We start from the raw sequence: 19,702 nt of genomic DNA, 5'->3' as shown, positions 1-19,702 counted from the left end.
GGTTTATCTGTCCGAAAACGCGGAACCCCGGGGATACTTTCCCGGATGTTTCCCCCCTTCGCCGATATCACCTATCCCTGCGTTAGGTCACCCCTAGCAACGTATTGCCACGTCTTGCTTTGTGTTACATTTGATTGCTCTGTTATTTATTTTGTTCCCCCTCCGTTACTTCTTTCTGGTAGACTACGAGACTGACGCTGCTGCTAGTACCCCGATCGACTACGGTGTTGACGACCCCTCCTTGTCTGAGCAACCAGGCAAGCCCCCCCCCTTGATCACCAGATATCGCCTATTCTCTTCTATACTGCTTGCATTAGAGTAGTGTAGCATGTTACTGCTTTCCGTTTATCCTATCCTGATGCATAGCCTGTCCTTGCTACTACTGATGTTACCTTTACCTGCAATCCTACATGCTTAGTATAGGATTCTAGAGTTCCATCAGTGGCCCTACACTCTTGTCCATCTGCCATATGCTATACTACTGGGCCGTGATCACTTCGGGAGGTGATCACGGGCATATACTATATACTTTACACAGTTACATTACCTGTGGTACTGTTCGGAGATGGGGGCTGAAGGGGCAGGTGGCTCCATCCCGGTAGAGGTGGGCTTGGGTTCCCGACGGCCCCCGACTGTTACTTTATGGCAGAGCGACAGGGCAGGTTGAGACCACCTAGGAGAGAGGTGGGCCTGGCCCTGGTCGGCGTTCGCGGATACTTACCATCTACGCGGGGACAGTTATGGGCACTCGACGTCGTGGTATCAGCCGAAGCCTTCGTGACGTCAGCGACTGAGCGGCGCGTGCCGGATTGGACTGGAACGCCACTAGGCTAGGTCTGCTTCCGGCCGCGTTCGCAACGTGCAGGTGTGCAAAGGGCGATGGGCCCAGACCCCTGCGCCATAGGATTTAGACCGGCGTGCTGACCTCTTTGTTGTGCCTAGGTAGGGCTGCGACGTGTTGATCTTTCGAGGCCGGGCATGACCCAGGAAAGTGTGTCCGGCCAAATGGGATCGAGCGTGTTGGGTTATGTGGTGCACCCCTGCAGGGAAGTTAATCTATTCGAATAGCCGTGATCTTCGGTAACAGGACGACTTGGAGTTGTACCTTGACCTTATGACAACTAGAACCGGATACTTAATAAAACACAACCTTCCAAGTGCCAGATACAACCGGTGATCGCTCTCTCACAGGGCGACGAGGGGAGGATCATCGGTTAGGATTATGCTATGCGGTGATACTTGGAGGACTTCAGTCTACTCTCTTCTACATGATGCAAGACGGAGGCTGCCAGAAGCGTAGACTTCGAAAGGACTAGCTATCCCCCTCTTATTCCGGCTTTCTGCAGTCCAGTCCACATATAATAGCCTTATTCCAGTTGATACCAATGCATACATATGTAGTGTAGCTCCTTGCTTGCGAGTACTTTGGATGAGTACTCACGGTTGCTTTCTCCTTCTTTTCCCTCTATCCCTTCTACCTGGTTGTCGCAACCAGATGCTGGAGCCCAGGAGCCAGACGCCACCGTCGACGACAACTCCTACTACACTGGAGGTGCCTACTACTACGTGCAGCCTGTTGACGACGATCAGGAGTAGTTTAGGAGGATCCCAGGCAGGAGGCCTGCGCCTCTTTCGATCTGTATCCCAGTTTGTGCTAGCCTTCTTAAGGCAAACTTGTTTAACTTATGTTTGTACTCAGATATTGTTGCTTCCGCTGACTCGTCTATGATCGAGCTCTTGTATTCGAGCCCTCGAGGCCCCTGGCTTGTAATATGATGCTTGTATGACTTATTTTATTTGTAGAGTTGTGTTGTGATATCTTCCTGTGAGTCCCTGATCTTGATCGTACACGTTTGCGTGTATGATTAGTGTATGATTAAATCGGGGGCGTCACAAGTTGGTATCAGAGCCGACTGCCTGTAGGAATCCCCTTTCCAACTCCTTGGCCGAAGTTGAGTCTAGTCGTTGCAAAACCTTTACTAACATGGCTGTGTGGCCTATGGGCCCATGTCGCCATTGGGTGGTATTAGGATCTTTTACTCCTCTATCTTTACTCCGGGATTCTGAACTCTCTTCTATTCGGGTTAAACGATTTTTACTAAAATCTAACTTTAGGTTCTCGGAAATGCTTTCTCCCGGAGAGCCCCTTCAGTCCAGATGATCGCCGGCTGCACCAAAAAATTTCAGAGATACTCTCCGATATTCTCTCGAGACCTTGTGCCCATTGCTTTTGCAATTCCCTTCCACCGAAATATCTGTATGGATAAATACTTACACCTGTCGTGCTTACTTTTATTCCCAGTCGATCTTGTTATTATAAGATACCCCGAGAATACTTTGTGCCTACTGCCTTGCAGTTCTTTGCCACATTCATACCACTACGGATAATTACTCGCATTTATCGAGTATCCGCTCATCCCCAGATATTCATGCAGTTCACAAAATTCTTCGAAATACCATTCGGTCTTTCGAAAATCCTGAGCAACCTATTGCTCCTGAAATTCTTGCTTGCTTGCATTATGGTTAATCCCATAAGTATAGTAATCTTATTGGCAACCTTTGTCAATATCATTTTGAGTCCATTGACTCAATATGTTGCAAATGCTCGCAATCCTCACTCAGATCATAGAATTCATCCTTCCAGCTCAGATGGCATTTAAAACGTGAGCTGGTCCTCGGCCAATCAGATTGCCATCGATTGTACCCCTAAGTCTATTCAACTTGTCCGTCCTTGATCAGAGCGTTTGCTCCTGATCCCTTGATTTGAAAATCATAAATCCTTTGTTATTTAAACGTTGAATTATTCAGATGTTCTGTAAAACGATGCGTTTGCATTCTTTCTTCCTCTGATTGGGTATCGATACTCATATCAGCTCCATTGTGGATCACCATATCCACTGTTGGATTATTATCCGACAATGTCCTTCATAATTAATCACCTTGTGAGTTCTTTCTCCGATACATAATGCCTTTGGTAATTTGTATCCTCTCCTTTTGCCAACCATGCTCTGCTTTCGAGCTGGTAATATTTACTCTCAAAGCTTGAGGTATATGTATCCACGATACCCTGACGGGTTGAACCTATGCCTTCCTTAATTTGTGTGACCTCGAAAGTTATGCGGGTTATACCCTGCTGACGCTTCGTCAGATAACTTTTCAGCACTACAACTTCGAAAAGGGGAGGTAAATGTAAGGTTATGCATTAAAGAAGTGGGAGTCGACCTTGAACTTTGTGTTCATGCCCATGGACACGATGTAGATCTTATCATTAAAGCTTCTCTTAAATTAATTACTCCCTTGGTATAAGTTCATATTATATCTGGGATCTGGCCTTTTACAATCGTGGTTTCAACCATGTTCTCTTTTAGGTACCGTTTCTCGTGCAAGTTTAAGCACTTGTCTTCTGCAGAGCAATACCCCAGTCCAACCTCTACTTTGATCTGCCGTCGAGTATTACCCCCCTGGTATCTCGAGGGTACCACGGGATACATAACTTCTTATGAGTTCTTCATCAACTAATATTCTTGCCGATTCCATTTTTCCAACGGGTTCTCAGTTGTTAGAACCCCTCAAGGACACCGACAACTGAATTGAGTCCGCACTACGATTCAACAACTCTTGGTAACCTTCATTACTTACGAGTCTGAACTCGATCTCGTCATTCCGAGCTTACTCGGCTATATCATTATCGTGCCAAATTTTAACTGTGCTACCTGGTCCTTCTTTCCGGAGCACAATTTTGACGATGGGCTAAGCTTACGTCGATCTTCCTTGTCTTATTGTTTCACCTCAAACAACAAACTTGATTTCAAGTTTGTGTCGTACCCATGGTTCCAATAACCTTTCGCTTCATCATTCGTTTGACTTGATGTCATCGTCGACCGATTACATCTCCATGAAACCTCTCGACAGAAATTGTCATGATCATCATCAACATTTCGAGCTCCTCAAGGATATCAATTGAATTCCTGATGAGAAATACCATCCTTGCCCTCGATGATTTGTGTTATCATCGACCCCTCGATTGCCTTCCGTTCAACACAAACTTGTTCGTGTTTTGTGTTATACCTTGAGATCCTTGCTATCCAGCATTTGTTCTCCTTTACCTTGGAGTATTACCATCTTTTATGTCAAGAATGTTGTGATAATTTCACCACCTCTTAAGAATTCTTGGTATCGTGATACTTCTCACCATCACCATTCTTTCTTGGTCCTCGTGTTGATTCCAACCGGGGTACCAACAAGTGAACGGTGTTGTTTGGATTCTGCACTTCTAGCAACCCTATTGCTTTGAAGTTAATGGTCGGCCGTTCGTTCTTAGGCTATTGATTATTGAATCACCATTCTGACATTGGTCGTGCAACCCAACCCATATTTTGGGCGCACCTATCAACCAATGTTTAATTGTGTATGTTTTCCGTGAGCATACTTCCTTATATCATTTGATCTGAAAAATGTTATCTCCTTGTTCACTTAATTGTGGAAATCCATCTTTTGTTAATCTCGATGAATTGTCGCTGATTCCATCAGCCACCTCCTCATTCTATCCTTGATTTAATAATGAACTCATGATTCGGAACTTGCTTCCACAGTTCAATTCCCGAGAATCTTACAATGTCGTCTCATCAATTTGTCTCGCACCTTTTCTTCTCAGGCATCTTGAGTCTGAGGTTTCCTAACACCGATCAGATCTGAATCTCGGTCAGATATGATGGTTGGAACATACTTTCAAGATTTATAACATTGATCCTCATATGACCTGGTAAGGTGATGCCATGCCAGCACACCTGGCCGGAGGACCTATTGTTATAGTTCTTCCTTTTAGCAATATTGGCCATTCTTCCATGAGGAAATTGTAATACTTATTCTATAAGTTGTTCCTGATGGATCCTTTTTGTTTCCAAAGTCTGATCTTCACCTGTTGACCATGTCAATGCTATCTCGAGGCATGTCTATGGTACTCCGATTTTCAACAGGAACATTTGAAGCCCAATGCTAAATGTTTCCTGCTCAATTATCCAAACACCGTTGTATGGGTAATGGCATGAAAATTCTCTCCCGTACCTAAAGAGTTTTCTACTTTCTATCCTGTCATGGATATCATGCTCTGCTTGTCCTTGGGAGGATATACCCTTGAAATATGTGTTTCATTGTCCTGTTTAGATCTGATAATCGTATTTTCCTTTCCATTGTTTGGTTTATCCCTTTCTTGTGATCTTTATGATCCAAGCAGAAATATTCTCCTACTTATGTAAACACCTCGGTGTACATTTCTGTCAGCAAGACCCTGTTACTATTGTTGATGACATTCTGGTAACCACCGATGGACGAGAACTTTGCCTATTGGTCCGCCTCGTTCAACGAGCAGGAAAAATGGTTCTCTTCGTCCCTCGCTCTTGGTACCGATGTTGTTGTCGACCTAACCGACAGACTAACCTCTGACATGCCTTGCCTACATGACCATGCAAGATGTCAACGCCCTTCCTAGTTTTAACCCACATGGTGGGCCCATAACCCACAGTTCCGATCGAAACCTGACTCTCCTATACACCCTGTTGCCGAAGTTAATCCTCGCGCTTGGCTTCGTATTTAATTCACGGGCCACCTTCCTAGTGCTCTATTCTGGTATCAGACGCAATACTTACTCTCGCTGCTCTGAAACCCTTTCTCACTCTGGTTCAGACTTCGAGCAACTATCTATCCACTTGGAACCTCTTATTGTACCTCCGTACCTTACTCTTGATGTATTCAATATGTTCAGCTCGAGAGATAATCTTACGCTCATTCATGGGTTAACCCCCAGATTGTTTCCCTCATAAGCATTCTGTTGTAGCCGAGCTGCCCCTTACCTATTCGTAAGTACGTTGGAGTTCCCGAGAAAAGGACGACATCACCATGATGACCTGAAGCAGAGAAATGAAGACGTCAATGTAATGGATCGACCTCTTCGAGAAGAGCAACCAACACCGAGAGGATCCGTTAGAATTTCGTAACCAATCTCTCCCCCTTACTCCCCTCCTAAATCTCGGGACGAGATTTCTTATAGTGGAGGAGAGTTGTGACGCCCGGATAATTAAGCTACAGTGATCCCCCACTAAGGATGCCACATCACCTCGGTTACTGTTGATGAACTCTAGATAATTCAAAACCGAAACAAATTCAAATTCGAATTAAAGTCAAACAATAAAAGTTTTCAAATATTAAAAATAAAATGTTCAGAGTGAACCAAATATTACATAGGTAATTATGGTGGAGAAAGCACACCTTTATAAAATATTTGAACACTGTAAGATGAATAAAATAGTAGCGAAAACTATTATTTAAATACTTTTAAATATTAAATAATTATGAAACTCTTTTAGATTGGGTAGCAAGTCAGTGTGGCACTGGCATATTTGGTAACATCAAATTAGGCGACATTTTGGAATTTTTCTAAAACAAAAATAAATGTAACTAAAGTAAAACATGAAAGAATAAATATAAAAAAAGGCAAAAGGCAGAAAAACAAACTGACAAAAATAAAACAAGGGCCACCCCCTGGGCCACGACCCAGCTAACCGGCCGGCCCACTAACCTAGCCGGCCCACCCCCACTTCCCATAACCCTCACTCTACCCCGAAACCCTAACCGAACCAACCCACTCCCCCCTCAGTCCCTCGTCTCTCCCACCCCCCGATCCAGATCGGATCGGGGCCGACCCCGCGGTCGTCGCTCGGTGCCGCCTCGCCGGCCCCGCCCCCTCGTCCTCGCGGCCCGTCACCTCTCCCTCGACGGCGACCACGCCCCCGCCCCCGGACCCCGTCGCGGATCCCCGCCGCCTCGACGCCGTGCCCCTGCCTCAGGTCGTCGTCCACCTGTCGCCTCGCCAGCGCCGCTCGACCCGCGTCGTGCTCGCCGCCCCGACACCGACTCGTCGCCGCCCCGCAGCTCTGGCCTCCCCGAGCACACCTATGCACCTCTACATGGCCGGTGAGGACCTCCCCGTCCGACCCCATCATCCCTCCCTATGGTCGTCGCGCTCCCGCTCGCGCGCCGCTAGCTTGACGCCGACCGCACCTTGCAGGGCCGTGCACCACCCGCGCCCTGCCTCGCCCAGTCCACCCGCTGGACGTGGTTTGCGACCTCAAGCGCGCGCGCCCGCGCGTGCTTGGCCGTGCCCTGCACCGCTCGCCGCAGCCCCGTCGAACCCGTGACATCACCACCGACGGCCATCGTCGTTGTGACCTTCTCCGGCCACCCCCAGGTCCCAACTGCACCACCAGTGGATGCGGCCAAGCCATCGCCCGATGCTCCTCCACCGTGCCCGGACGTCACCGGTGGTTACCTTCGGCCAGCTGACGTGTCCGGTTAATTAGGGGCACTAATTACCCCATTAGTTGCCCCTGTCATTATGACATGTGGGCCCCAGCTAATTAGGACTAACTAAACAGCTCTTTGGATGAAACCGGAGTCTATTACATGTGGGACCCGTGTACTGTTTAAAAGGATAAGTTTTAGTTAAACTAACGGCCTATGACAGTTGGGGCCCACCCCCTGGAACTTTAAAAAAAGAATAAAAATAATATTAAAAATAATAATTAATTAGTTAAGATAATCAATTAACTTAGTTAATCCTGTTAGTTAATCTAATTAACACTGTTAATTAGCCTTAATTATTTGATTAGGTAAACAGTGAATGACAGTTGGGCCCCACTGCCTTGTTTGACCGGTCAACGGTCAACGCTGACCGCTGACGTCATGATGACGCAATAAACATTTTCGAATTAAATTACTTTCTGATAAATCTAAAAATGATTAAATCTTTTAAAATTAATATAAAATAAACCGTAACTCAGATGGAAAAACTTTGTACATGAAAGTTGCTCAGAACGACGAGACGAATTCGGATACGCAGCCCGTTCGTCCGCCACGCGTCCCTAGCATAGTGAACCTGCAACATTTCACCTCCGGTTTATCTGTCCGAAAACGCGGAACCCCGGGGATACTTTCCCGAATGTTTCCCCCCTTCGCCGATATCACCTATCCCTGCGTTAGGTCACCCCTAGCAACGTATTGCCGTGTCTTGCTTTGTGTTACATTTGATTGCTCTGTTATTTATTTTGTTCCCCCTCCGTTACTTCTTTTCGGTAGACTACGAGACTGACGCTGTTGCTGGTACCCCGATCGACTACGGTGTTGACGACCCCTCCTTGTCTGAGCAACCAGGCAAGCCCCCCCTTGATCACCAAATATCGCCTATTCTCTTCTATACTGCTTGCATTAGAGTAGTGTAGCATGTTACTGCTTTCCGTTTACCCTATCCTGATGCATAGCCTGTCCTTGCTACTACTGATGTTACCTTTACCTGCAATCCTACATGCTTAGTATAGGATGCTAGAGTTCCATCAGTGGCCCTACACTCTTGTCCATCTGCCATATGCTATACTACTGGGCCGTGATCACTTCGGGAGGTGATCACGGGCATATACTATATACTTTACACAGTTACATTACCTGTGGTACTGTTCGGAGATGGGGGCTGAAGGGGCAGGTGGCTCCATCCCGGTAGAGGTGGGCCTGGGTTCCCGACGGCCCCCGACTGTTAGTTTGTGGCGGAGCGACAGGGCAGGTTGAGACCACCTAGGAGAGAGGTGGGCCTGGCCCTGGTCGGCGTTCACGGATACTTAACACGTTTAATGAGATCTTGGTATTTGATCTGAGTCTGGCTACTGGCCTATACGCACTAACCATCTACGCGGGGACAGTTATGGGCACTCGACGTCGTGGTATCAGCCGAAGCCTTCGTGACGTCAGCGACTGAGCGGCGCGCGCCGGATTGGACTGGAACGCCACTAGGCTAGGTCTGCTTCCGGCCGCGTTCGCAACGTGCAGGTGTGCAAAGGGCGATGGGCCCAGACCCCTGCGCCATAGGATTTAGACCGGCGTGCTGACCTCTTTGTTGTGCCTAGGTAGGGCTGCGACGTGTTGATCTTCCAAGGCCGGGCATGACCTAGGAAAGTGTGTCCGGCCAAATGGGATGAGCGTGTTGGGTTATGTGGTGCACCCCTGCAGGGAAGTTAATCTATTCGAATAGCCGTGATCTTCGGTAACAGGACGACTTGGAGTTGTACCTTGACCTTATGACAACTAGAACCGGATACTTAATAAAACACAACCTTCCAAGTGCCAGATACAACCGGTGATCGCTCTCTCACAGGGCGACGAGGGGAGGATCATCGGTTAGGATTATGCTATGCGGTGATACTTGGAGGACTTCAGTCTACTCTCTTCTACATGATGCAAGACGGAGGCTGCCAGAAGCGTAGACTTCGAAAGGACTAGCTATCCCCCTCTTATTCCGGCTTTCTGCAGTCCAGTCCACATATAATAGCCTTATTCCAGTTGATACCAATGCATACATATGTAGTGTAGCTCCTTGCTTGCGAGTACTTTGGATGAGTACTCACGGTTTCTTTCTCCTTCTTTTCCCTCTATCCCTTCTACCTGGTTGTCGCAACCAGATGCTGGAGCCCAGGAGCCAGACGCCACCGTCGACGACGACTCCTACTACACCGGAGGTGCCTACTACTACGTGCAGCCTGCTGACGACGATCAGGAGTAGTTTAGGAGGATCCCAGGCAGGAGGCCTGCGCCTCTTTCGATCTGTATCCCAGTTTGTGCTAGCCTTCTTAAGGCAAACTTGTTTAACTTATGTCTGTACTCAGATATTGTTGCTTCCGCTGACTCGTCTATGATCGAGCTCTTGTATTCGAGCCCTCGAGGCCCCTGGCTTGTAATATGATGCTTGTATGACTTATTTTATTTGTAGAGTTGTGTTGTGCTATCTTCCCGTGAGTCCCTGATCTTGATCGTACACGTTTGCGTGTATGATTAGTGTACGATTATATCGGGGGCGTCACAAGTAACTTGGTATCTCACCCCATCCGGCAAGTTTTCCGTCAAGTCGTTGTACCGGAAACTTTGTCAGGGCCAGTCCTCCCTAGTGCCGAAAGGCTTATGGAACGCGCGACTCCCACTTAAAATTAAGGTGTTTTTTTGGCAACTGTTTCGCAACAGATTGCCTACCTCGGCTAATGTTGCCAAACGCAATGGCCCGTCGTCCGGCCTTTGTGCAATTTGCAACGTCTCAGAAGACGCGAACCATGTGTTCTTTCGCTGTCTGTTAGCGCGCTTTGCTTGGGCTGCGGTTCGCACCGCAGCCAACACCACATGGAACCCGAGCTCGACCGCCGACCTCGTGGCCATTGTAGACTCGGTTCAAGGGGGCAACAAACGCGTACTTTGGAGCTGTGTGGGCGCGCTGGCCTGGGCCCTCTGGCTCACGAGGAACAAACTAGCGATCGAGGGAATCTTCCCATCACACCCTGCTAATATCATCTACAAATGCAACCTTTTCCTGCAGCAGTGGAGTCCGTTGGTGAGGCGCAAGGATGCTGATAAACTCCAACATGCACAAGAACGTCTTCGCCAAGTCTACCTGATGGCTAGGGAGCCACCCGCCTCTTCTTCGACTTGAAGTGGCCCTTTTGGACGGCGCACGAGCGAGCCTGCGTGCTCTAAGCTCAGGCTGCGAGCCATGTAATCATCTATGCTTGCTCAGTGCTGCTTTTGGCCTGCCCGATAACTCTTCAGACTTTGCGCTACCATTTGGCCGGAGCCTCCGTGCTCGTGTTTGTAATCTCAGACCCTGTCAGTTACACTGCCTAGTTGTGGGCTTTATTAATTTAAAGCCGGACGCGCCCAACGTCTTCGTTCTAAAAAAAACGTGATTTTTTTGTGAATCCCAATCACTTTTCAGATTTTTGAACAAATATATAATAAACTGAAACATTTTTTAGAACCATGAACAGCTTTGAAACGCGAATATTTTTTTAAAACAGAACATTTTTATAATTCCAAATTTCTATGGAAACACAAACAACTGTTGGAACGTGAACGTTTTTTGCAACTCCAGAAAAGAAATGGAAAAACAACAAACATTTTTGTAACAGAAGCATAAGACCATCATTTTTTAGAAATTTTTGAAAAGAATATGAAAACGGGAACATTGATTGAATTCCAAACAAATTATAATACATGAACATTTTTTGGAATCCCAATCATTTCTCTAACAGTTGTGAATTTTTTGAATAAACAAATTTTGAACAATTTTTCGGAAACACAAACTTTTTCTGAAATTCTTGATTATTTTTTTGAGAAATGACAAACAAAATTTGAAGACATGTACAATTTTTTTGAAGTTATGAACATTTTTTTTATTTTTTTGAACATTGACTAATAAATATGAATACTTTGAAATTTTGAAAATTGGTTTTAAAAATATTTGAAATATTGAAGGTTCGGTGGTCACTAAGGATGCTCAATAGGCGAGACCAAAAGTTATTTGCTTCACTCATTCTATCCATTTGGTTGATAACTTCATGCGACGAGTGTCAATTAGGAAATTCCATATGGTTCGGGAGTAGCATCAAATAGATGGCAACACACGCAGGAGGCCGGCCGACTGGCTAGCTCATTGACGCTCGCAAAAACAGAAAATAATTCACCAATATGACAATTTTAAGTAACTATTTTTAATTATGATTTTTAAATACTTTTTCCCTTCAAACCTAGCATGGATGCGAACCATGGGCATGCCCACCTGCTAGCAAAAGTTGAGATCGTTACAAGAATGTCCCAGAAAACACAATGCTCAATGGAGGGTGTCTGGATAAGCCATGAGCACGTTTTTTCTGAACGTCTTGAAATGGCCCCAATTTTCTTCATGGCTTGTATGATCAATTCAAGGCAACATGCCAAGTTTCTATGGTTTTCGAAAAGTTTTTCATTTTCTGGTGTTTTCTTGGTCAAAAAAGATCGATAAATGATTGGACGTGTCGCAACCTGCATGGAAAATTGTTCAAACCTGGCATGTATGCCTACCTTGGGCATGCCCACCTGCTTGGAAAATTGGGGTCATTTCAAAAATGTCCAAATAGACCATGTTCAACGGAGAGTGTCCAGGTAGGCTAGAAAGGTCCGTCCGAGAGCACGTTGCTTGTCAACATCCTTTAATTGGCCCCAGTTTTTTCATGGCCTTTTATGACCAATTCAAGGCACCGGTCCAAGTTGCCTGGGTTTCGACAAGTTTGCCTTTTCTAGAGTTTTCTCGGTCAAAAAATGTCGATAAATGGCCGGAGGTGTCGCGACTTGCATACGGTGTCAGAAATCATTCAAACCTGACATGGATGCCTATCATGGGCATGGCCACCTGCTTGCAAATGTTGGGTTCATTTCAAGAATGTCCAAAAAAACATTTTTGTTTCTTTTTAATAACCGAATTCAAATCAGGTTCGGTATTAAACCGTATAACTGAAAGAAAAAACTGAAATCCAGGCATCCAGTACGAGGCCCCCTCTCGCGTGTCACCCAACACCAAAGGCTCAATCACACGCGTGTGTCCAACCATGCAGGATACAAATGGCCCAATGCATGCTTTGTTCCCCACGTGAGAGCTAAACCAGCTAAGCTATTGTGAATTTGAAATAAGTTCATCAATGCTGAAAAAATATTCATGTTGAAAATTTTCCAAAAAAGTTCACCAAAAAAGTTGGAAAAATAAGCTCGAGAAATTGAAAAGGATTGAAAATTTTGAGAACAAATTCATGATTTTTTTATTTTAAAAGTTTCACACATTTGAAATAACAGGAAAAAATAAAAAGGAAAACAAAGGACAAATAAAATAAAAAAGGAAAACAAACTAGAATAAAGCCCGTTTTAAAAAAACATGAAAAACCGGCCTAAAACTTCATGAAGTTACATTTGTCACATAATAAGCTACAAAGAAAGCAAGTGTTCAAGTTGTGTTCATAAAATTGTTCAGAAAGTTACTTCTTAAGTTTGCATGCTCCTCATATCTCTTTAAAATTATTGAAAATGTTATTCAAAAGAATATACTTCATATTTTGAACTAACATATATCTTTTTCTTGAAATGTTCATGCTTTTAAAAAATGTTGTTCAAATTTTCTAAATATGTCATGCTTCTAAAAAAACTAATTTTTTTGAAAACTGTTGGATTTTAAATCATTATTTGATTTGTAAAATTTTATTCAGAATTTCCAAAAAATGTTTGAATTTTTTGAAAAGGTACCTAAATTATGCATTAGTGTTAGTTCTTAAGTATCTGCACTCCTCGTTTTGCACAAACATTAGTCAGCTTAACTGGTATGCCACTCACGGTTGTCGCAAGAGATCTGTGGTTAGATTGCTAGCTGGTTTTTTTGGGGTGATTTTTCACAGCCCGCGAAGAGGCGCGCTCCTTGGTGTTAATTTCTAAGATTTCACGTCATTGCTTTACACAGTCATAGTCGGGTCAACTGGTGAGCCACTCAGGCCTGGTGCAAGAGGTCTGTGGTTCGAATCCTGGTATCACTTGATTTGATTTTCTTTTCAATTTTTACATCCCGTGAAGGGGCGCGCTTACTATAGCCATCACCACTGGACCCAGCCCAGTCCAACGGGGGTTGGGTGCCGTATACATGCTGACGAAAAAAAAAGATCATCATCAACAACAAAAAAAGACCGCGTTCCAACGGGGGTTGGGTGCCGTATACATGCTGATGAAAAAAAAAGATCATCATCAACAACAAAAAAAGACCGCGTTCCAACGGGGGTTGGGTGCCGTATACATGCTGACGAAAAAAAAAGATCATCATCAACAACAAAAAAAGACCGCGTTTACTACAGCCATCACCATTGGGCCCAGCCCAGTCCAACGGGGGTTGGGTGCCGTATACAGGTGCTGCGACAACCTTTACCAAGTCCGAACGATTGTCAACTACTAGATCCGCTAGTCCGCTATATTCACCCTAGCCCACAAGCACAAATCTTCGGCGCGGAATATAATCCTAAAGTACCCCAAAGACTCAAATATAGTCAATCAAGAAGGTGGTAAGACCCTTGCTGAGTTCCCAAACAGCATAGAGCTTGGGAAGCTCAGACTCGGTCAAGATCCGAACAACGACGGAGCACTCAACTACATGTTTAATAAGTAGTTGTCTTTTTCTATTTGGATTTTAGCGAACAGGTGTTTATATGAGATTAGTTGAGTAGGCTTGCCTTATCTGCTATAAGATAGCTAGTATCACTTGATTTGATTTTCTTTTCAATTTTTACATCCCGTAAAGGGGCGCGCTTACTACAGCCATCACCACTGGGCCCAGCCCAGTCCAACGGGGGTTGGGTGCCGTATACATGCTAACGAAAAAAAAGATCATCATCAACAACAAAAAAAGACCGCGTTTACTACAGCCATCACCATTGGGCCCAGCCCAGTCCAACGGGGGTTGGGTGCCGTATACATGCTGACGAAAAAAAAAGGATCATCATCAACAACAAAAAAAGACTATCCTACCTTTTATTATGAAGAGGTATAAACATATCTTCACCGTTGATGTGTTTAGGGAGTTGTACCGAAGAAAAGTGAGAAGTGAAATGCTAGAGATAGCTTGGTTACTGACCTCAATTTTTTTTTGAAACAAGGCAAAATATTTGCCATTTTCATTGATTAAGAGAGAAGTTCTAACAGGTACCTGCAAGGCGGGGGAAAGGAGTCTACTCTCGCGGCATTACATTACACAGGTGTTTAGCGCCTGCAATCGCCCAAATAGGAGCCTCCTCCTTTATCCTAGCAGTGACCATGGTCACCGCGGTAGTGACATTCCTAAAAACTCTTGCATTGTGCTCATTCTAGAGTTCCCAGGAAACAAGCATGAGCATGGAGGCCAGAGCCTTCCTCGGGGGCCCCCTATCTAGGATAGTCTTGAACCACCATTCCTTTACGGAAATTTCGTTACGCCAGCCTGCAGTGATAGCATTGTTTTACGCCAATCCATGAAGCCACATTAGCCCAAACGCGTTGGGAAAATATGCATTGGAATAGGAGATGGGGTGCAGATTCAATAACTTGCTTGCATAAAGGGCAAAGCCCACAATTGGGCCAGCCCCGACGCTGCAGCCTGTCCGCTGTCCAAACACGATTCTGGATGACGAGCCAAGCAAAAAACTTGCACTTGGGAGGAGCCCAAGCTTTCCAAACGGACATGTTCATGTTGCTCCTGAGATGGCCCTCGAACTGCGCCATGTAGGCCGAAGAAGTAGAATAATCGCCACTTGTAGTGAGCTTCCATAGGATAGTATCACAGACTCCCGCAACAAGGTTGATCCCAGACACCCTTTCCCAAAGGAGGGCGAACTCCTGGATGTGCCCCAAGGATAGGCCATGTTGGGTGTTTATTTGGCTGACCCAAAAATTGTTCAGGAGTGCCTTTTGGACTGTGCACGTCTTTTTCTTAGAGATGCCGTAGAGAGCGGGTGCAATGTCTTTCGGCCTGATCCCATCCAGCCAAGAGGAGTTCCAGAAGCTCGCGCTGCAACCGTCTCCGATGTGAACCATGGTGGCAGCCGCGAAAATGTCTCTGTCCTTGTCAGTACATGGGGTTCCAGAGCCTAGCCAAAGCCAATTAAGATAGGAACTTGTTGCTGCTCCCTTGGGGTTAGCCAACTAAACAGCATGTTAACTTGATGCCACTTGGTCTATGGACCTGACCCCAACCTGGCATGCAGTATAGTATTTCTGAGGAAAAGATACGGTGATGATCCGATCCTGGCCTTGATGCAGGATTGGAGATGCCACATGCTCGACAGCCTCGAAGTCAACAGCAAACAAGATTCTAAACAAGAAAATCCCAACCACGCGATATTCACCCATGTGCAGTTCAGTTGTGAAGCCAGGAATATAACGTAATTCAAAGTAAGTAGCAGGGATCAAGACAGCGGAGTGTGAAAACATGCCAAATTGAAAATGACAACCGCCGCCCGCAGGATCCTCATGTTAAACTCAGTCAAGAAACATTATAATAACGTGCAAAGTAAAATCGATCTGATTAGTGCTGAAACAGACATGAGCAGAAAACAACCAGAGTGTGCATTCACAGAAATGGACACAGGGGAAGTTTTATGCATTAACATTAGTAGTCATGGGTTACAATCAGGAAGCCAGATAACATGCTTATGCAATCCAGCAATGTACGGCAGAATGGGGATATCGTGAACAGATACATCAATCTATACTGAACTTCCATCAGTACAGTGGTTTAGCAGAAATAATAGGCAGACTAAGATTTACCAGATAAAGAATGAAGTGACTTACTACCAGCATACATCTGATGTTATTCCATATCAGAGAGCAAAACATGCTCACACATATTAACCCTTTGTTTAGATTCTTCTATCGAGCTAATAAAACCTAACTGCAATCAGGGATTTTTTTGATGGTTAGATACCAATGTCCCCTGTATGACAAATCTTATGCAACTGGAAACATTGATCATTTTAAAAGAAATGATTGACAATCAACATGTTTAGCCACAGAAATGCAGGCTAACTCTTCCAGTGAAGAAAGCTTTACAGTGGCAGGCAAGGTAAAAGCAACCTGATATACAAGCACAAAACAAATCAATTGTGCAGTACACTAGTGAAATAGACATGACCAGAAACTGCGGTGCTGAATCAAAACACTGCAGCAAGCATCCATCCATGATAGTAGTTGACTAGGACATGTGGGACAACAATATGCTCTTGATTTTTGACATATTCACATTCAAGATATGATCATTGATACTGTGTGCAGGTTGAACGCCTGCTACTGCATGCCACTATCAGCCTAAAAGTTGCTTATAATTGTTGTAGCACTGCATGTGTTATAGTTGGCAAATATAGAGTACCGAAAAAAAACTCATATTCAAAGTGATGGATTGTTAGGGATGGCATATGATCACATCACATAACTTGCATAGTACAGTGTTGGGAGTGTGAAAATATGCCAAACTGAATGGCAACTGCAGGATCCTCATGTTCCAGTTTTCCACCACTATCATGGAGTCAAATCCGAATACTTATATCAAAAACTGAACTTTCACTGAAGTTTCACCCTCAAGAAAGCTCCACATGTCATGAACAGATACATCATACTCTAAATTTAAATTCCATCATTAAAGTGACAGGCTACGCGCATACATCTGATGTTATCCATGGTTTTTCTGTGAACAGAGAGCACAGCATGCTGACATATACTTCCCTTTGTCTAGATTCTTCTACAGAACTAATAAAACCTAACTGCAATTAGACATTTCAAAGTCAAATTTCATAAAGTTTGACCAAGTGTATACAGGCAAATATCAACATCATTAATATCAAACAAATACAATTAAAAATAATATAATGATACTGTATTTATTTGCTGTTGTAGATGTAAAGAAACCTGGTCAAACTTTAGAATGCTTGACTTTTGAAAAAAAAAACTGTATGCACTATAATTTCGAACAGAGGAAGTACCTCAGATAGAAAACCATGACTTTGATATGCTCTTTCTCGTTGAACATTCTGGCTAGCAAGGAGCATAGCAATAATGTGATGCATGCAATTGTCGTGGAAAGAAAGAAATAGAGAAATAAAATGTTATTCTTTCGAAATCAATTGATTTATTATCATCCAGACAGTATAGGACATAAAGGCTGATTCCCATTATAAAGTCTTGGCTATCTCAATGGGACATTGGTATTTGCCACCTAACTCATGTGGCTTTTGTCACCTAAATATTCTCATGACACAATGGTAGAAAACTAAACTAGTATATATGAGGGGAAGAATTCAGATATTCCTCAAATCCCAGACTTGATGTTCTTACAAAGTTACAGATCAACAACAAACAACAGAATAACCATCACCTTAGTTCTGCCGATAGGCAATATAATTGGCCAAGTACAATAGCGGTGCTGCCTTCTCTTCATCAAAATCAGCAAGTTGCTCCTTTGCATCAGAAAGCAACTTCTCCGCAAATTCCCGTGACTTCTCCAACCCTAGTAACTTTGGGTATGTCGTCTTGTCACTCGCCAAGTCCTTCCCAGCTGTCTTCCCTAGCTCCTCTGATGACTTGGTCACATCAAGAATGTCATCAACCACCTGGAACAGCAACCCAATTGATCTCGCGTACTTGCGCAACCGCTCAATCTGCTCTTCCGAGCCACCCCCGATGATTGCTCCAATAACCACTGAGGCCTCAAGCAAGGCAGCAGTCTTGTGCAGATGGATGTACTCAAGGCGGTCAAGTGGTACAGTCTCGGTTGAGCCAGTCATCTCCAGATCAACAACCTGATAAAAAGTTGACGCCCATTTTTCAGTAATGTGACAAGTTATGTGGCACAATCTATGTTGAGGATCGTTTCAATTTGTAATCTAACTGTACGGAGATACCTATGCAAATCATAATTCTTAGAAAGGCATCGATTCACAGAATTAGCAGATTCCCAAACTGTACTTTTTTCAGTGACGAAATCGAATAGAATCTGCTGACCTGGCCGGCGACGAGGCCCTCTGATCCGATGCAGCGCGCGAGCTCACCAATGGCGCGGACGACGCGGGCGGTGTGCTTGGCGGGGTCGACGTCCGGGGGGTAGGAGTCGACGCTGGCCATGTGCTCGAAGGCGAGCGCGAGCAGGGCGTCGCCGGCGAGCACGGCGATGGGCTCGCCGTACACGACGTGGCAGGTGGCCTTGCCGCGGCGGAGGTCGTCGTCGTCCATGCAGGGGAGGTCGTCGTGCACGAGCGACATGGTGTGCACCATCTCGACCGCGGCGGCGGGGGCCATCGCCCAGGCCTCGCGGCCGCCGGACACGACGCAGGCGGCCAGGCAGAGGGCCGGGCGCACGCGCTTGCCCCCGGCCAGCAGCGCGTAGCGCATCGCGTCGTGGAGCGCCGCGGGGGGCTCGCCGGCCGGGACGGCGGCGTCCAGGGCGCTGTTCACGGCCACCGCCCGCTCCCCCATGTAGGAGTTGAAGTCGAACCCGGTGGCCGCGGGGGCGGTCGCCGCGGCGACGATGGCGGAGAAGCGGCGGCGGTGGAAGGAGACCCCGGCCGCGGCGGCGGCGGGCGCGGCGGCGGGGAGGAGCGGGGTGGCGAGGCGGACGCGCGAGGCGACCAGGGGGTGGAACGCTGCCATGGCTCTCGGGGTTTTTTCAGTGCGGGGTGGAGTGGGCGGAGAGGATGGAGATGGCCGCCCGTGGGCTGCGAGGCCTTCTCTTATCTGTAGAAGCAAAGAGGGGAAACTTCGGCACCGGGTGGGCAAAGGGCAGGCGATGGTGGTAACGGCGAAGCGTGGAACGCTTTTATAAGAAGAAAAGAAAACGTGATGCGACCGTGCCAGAGCATGGTTTCTTTTCTTGCCATTTTTTTCGTGTTCGTCTCCTCTCGATTTGCTACTGATAAGGTCAAGCATTTGTCTAAATCAATTACCAATGCATAAAAGTTATCTGAAAGAAAAGGCGCATGCAGATGGAGCGATTTGGAATCTTGTATGAGATTTAATTTTGGAATGGCTGTATGGTAGGATGAGATCAAACAAAATATTACGGGAATAATTTCTTTGCAGGGAATTTGGTGTGAAGTGTTGCATGTGAAAAACTGTTTGTTGCTATCATAGAGAAATGTTTATTTATTGATTTCTATAGGAGATGCTTTTTTATGCACTTTTCTTTCTTTCGAAATCCAAGTATCCTCGATTTCGACTAGAGAGCTGGTTCAATGCTCTACTTTTCCCTTTTGACATAGTTGTACCATGCTTGAATTTAGTTCCTCTTTTTAGCATGAATTTATTTTCTTTTTAG

The 19,702-nt window shown here is 45.5% G+C and overlaps 1 protein-coding gene across 1 annotated transcript; it reads right to left on the bottom strand.

The window, feature by feature from the left end:
- Positions 1-17,543: 17,543 nt before the first annotated feature.
- Positions 17,544-19,176, bottom strand: LOC147984402 (geranylgeranyl pyrophosphate synthase, chloroplastic-like). Its single transcript, XM_087543529.1, has 2 exons — positions 18,394-19,176; positions 17,544-18,191 (listed from the first exon to the last, which is right to left on the bottom strand). Exons 1-2 carry the CDS (start codon positions 19,036-19,038, stop codon positions 17,769-17,771), a joined length of 1,068 nt encoding a protein of 355 aa, XP_087399655.1. The 5' UTR covers positions 19,039-19,176; the 3' UTR covers positions 17,544-17,768.
- Positions 19,177-19,702: the final 526 nt, after the last annotated feature.

This window comes from Triticum urartu, chromosome 2A (genome assembly GCF_056163025.1).
Source record: "Triticum urartu cultivar PI428250 chromosome 2A, HENAU_Tu73, whole genome shotgun sequence".
Lineage (NCBI taxonomy): Eukaryota > Viridiplantae > Streptophyta > Magnoliopsida > Poales > Poaceae > Triticum > Triticum urartu.
The sequence above is the reverse complement of the archived record's forward strand: the minus strand, read 5'-3'. Positions and strand labels throughout refer to the sequence as shown.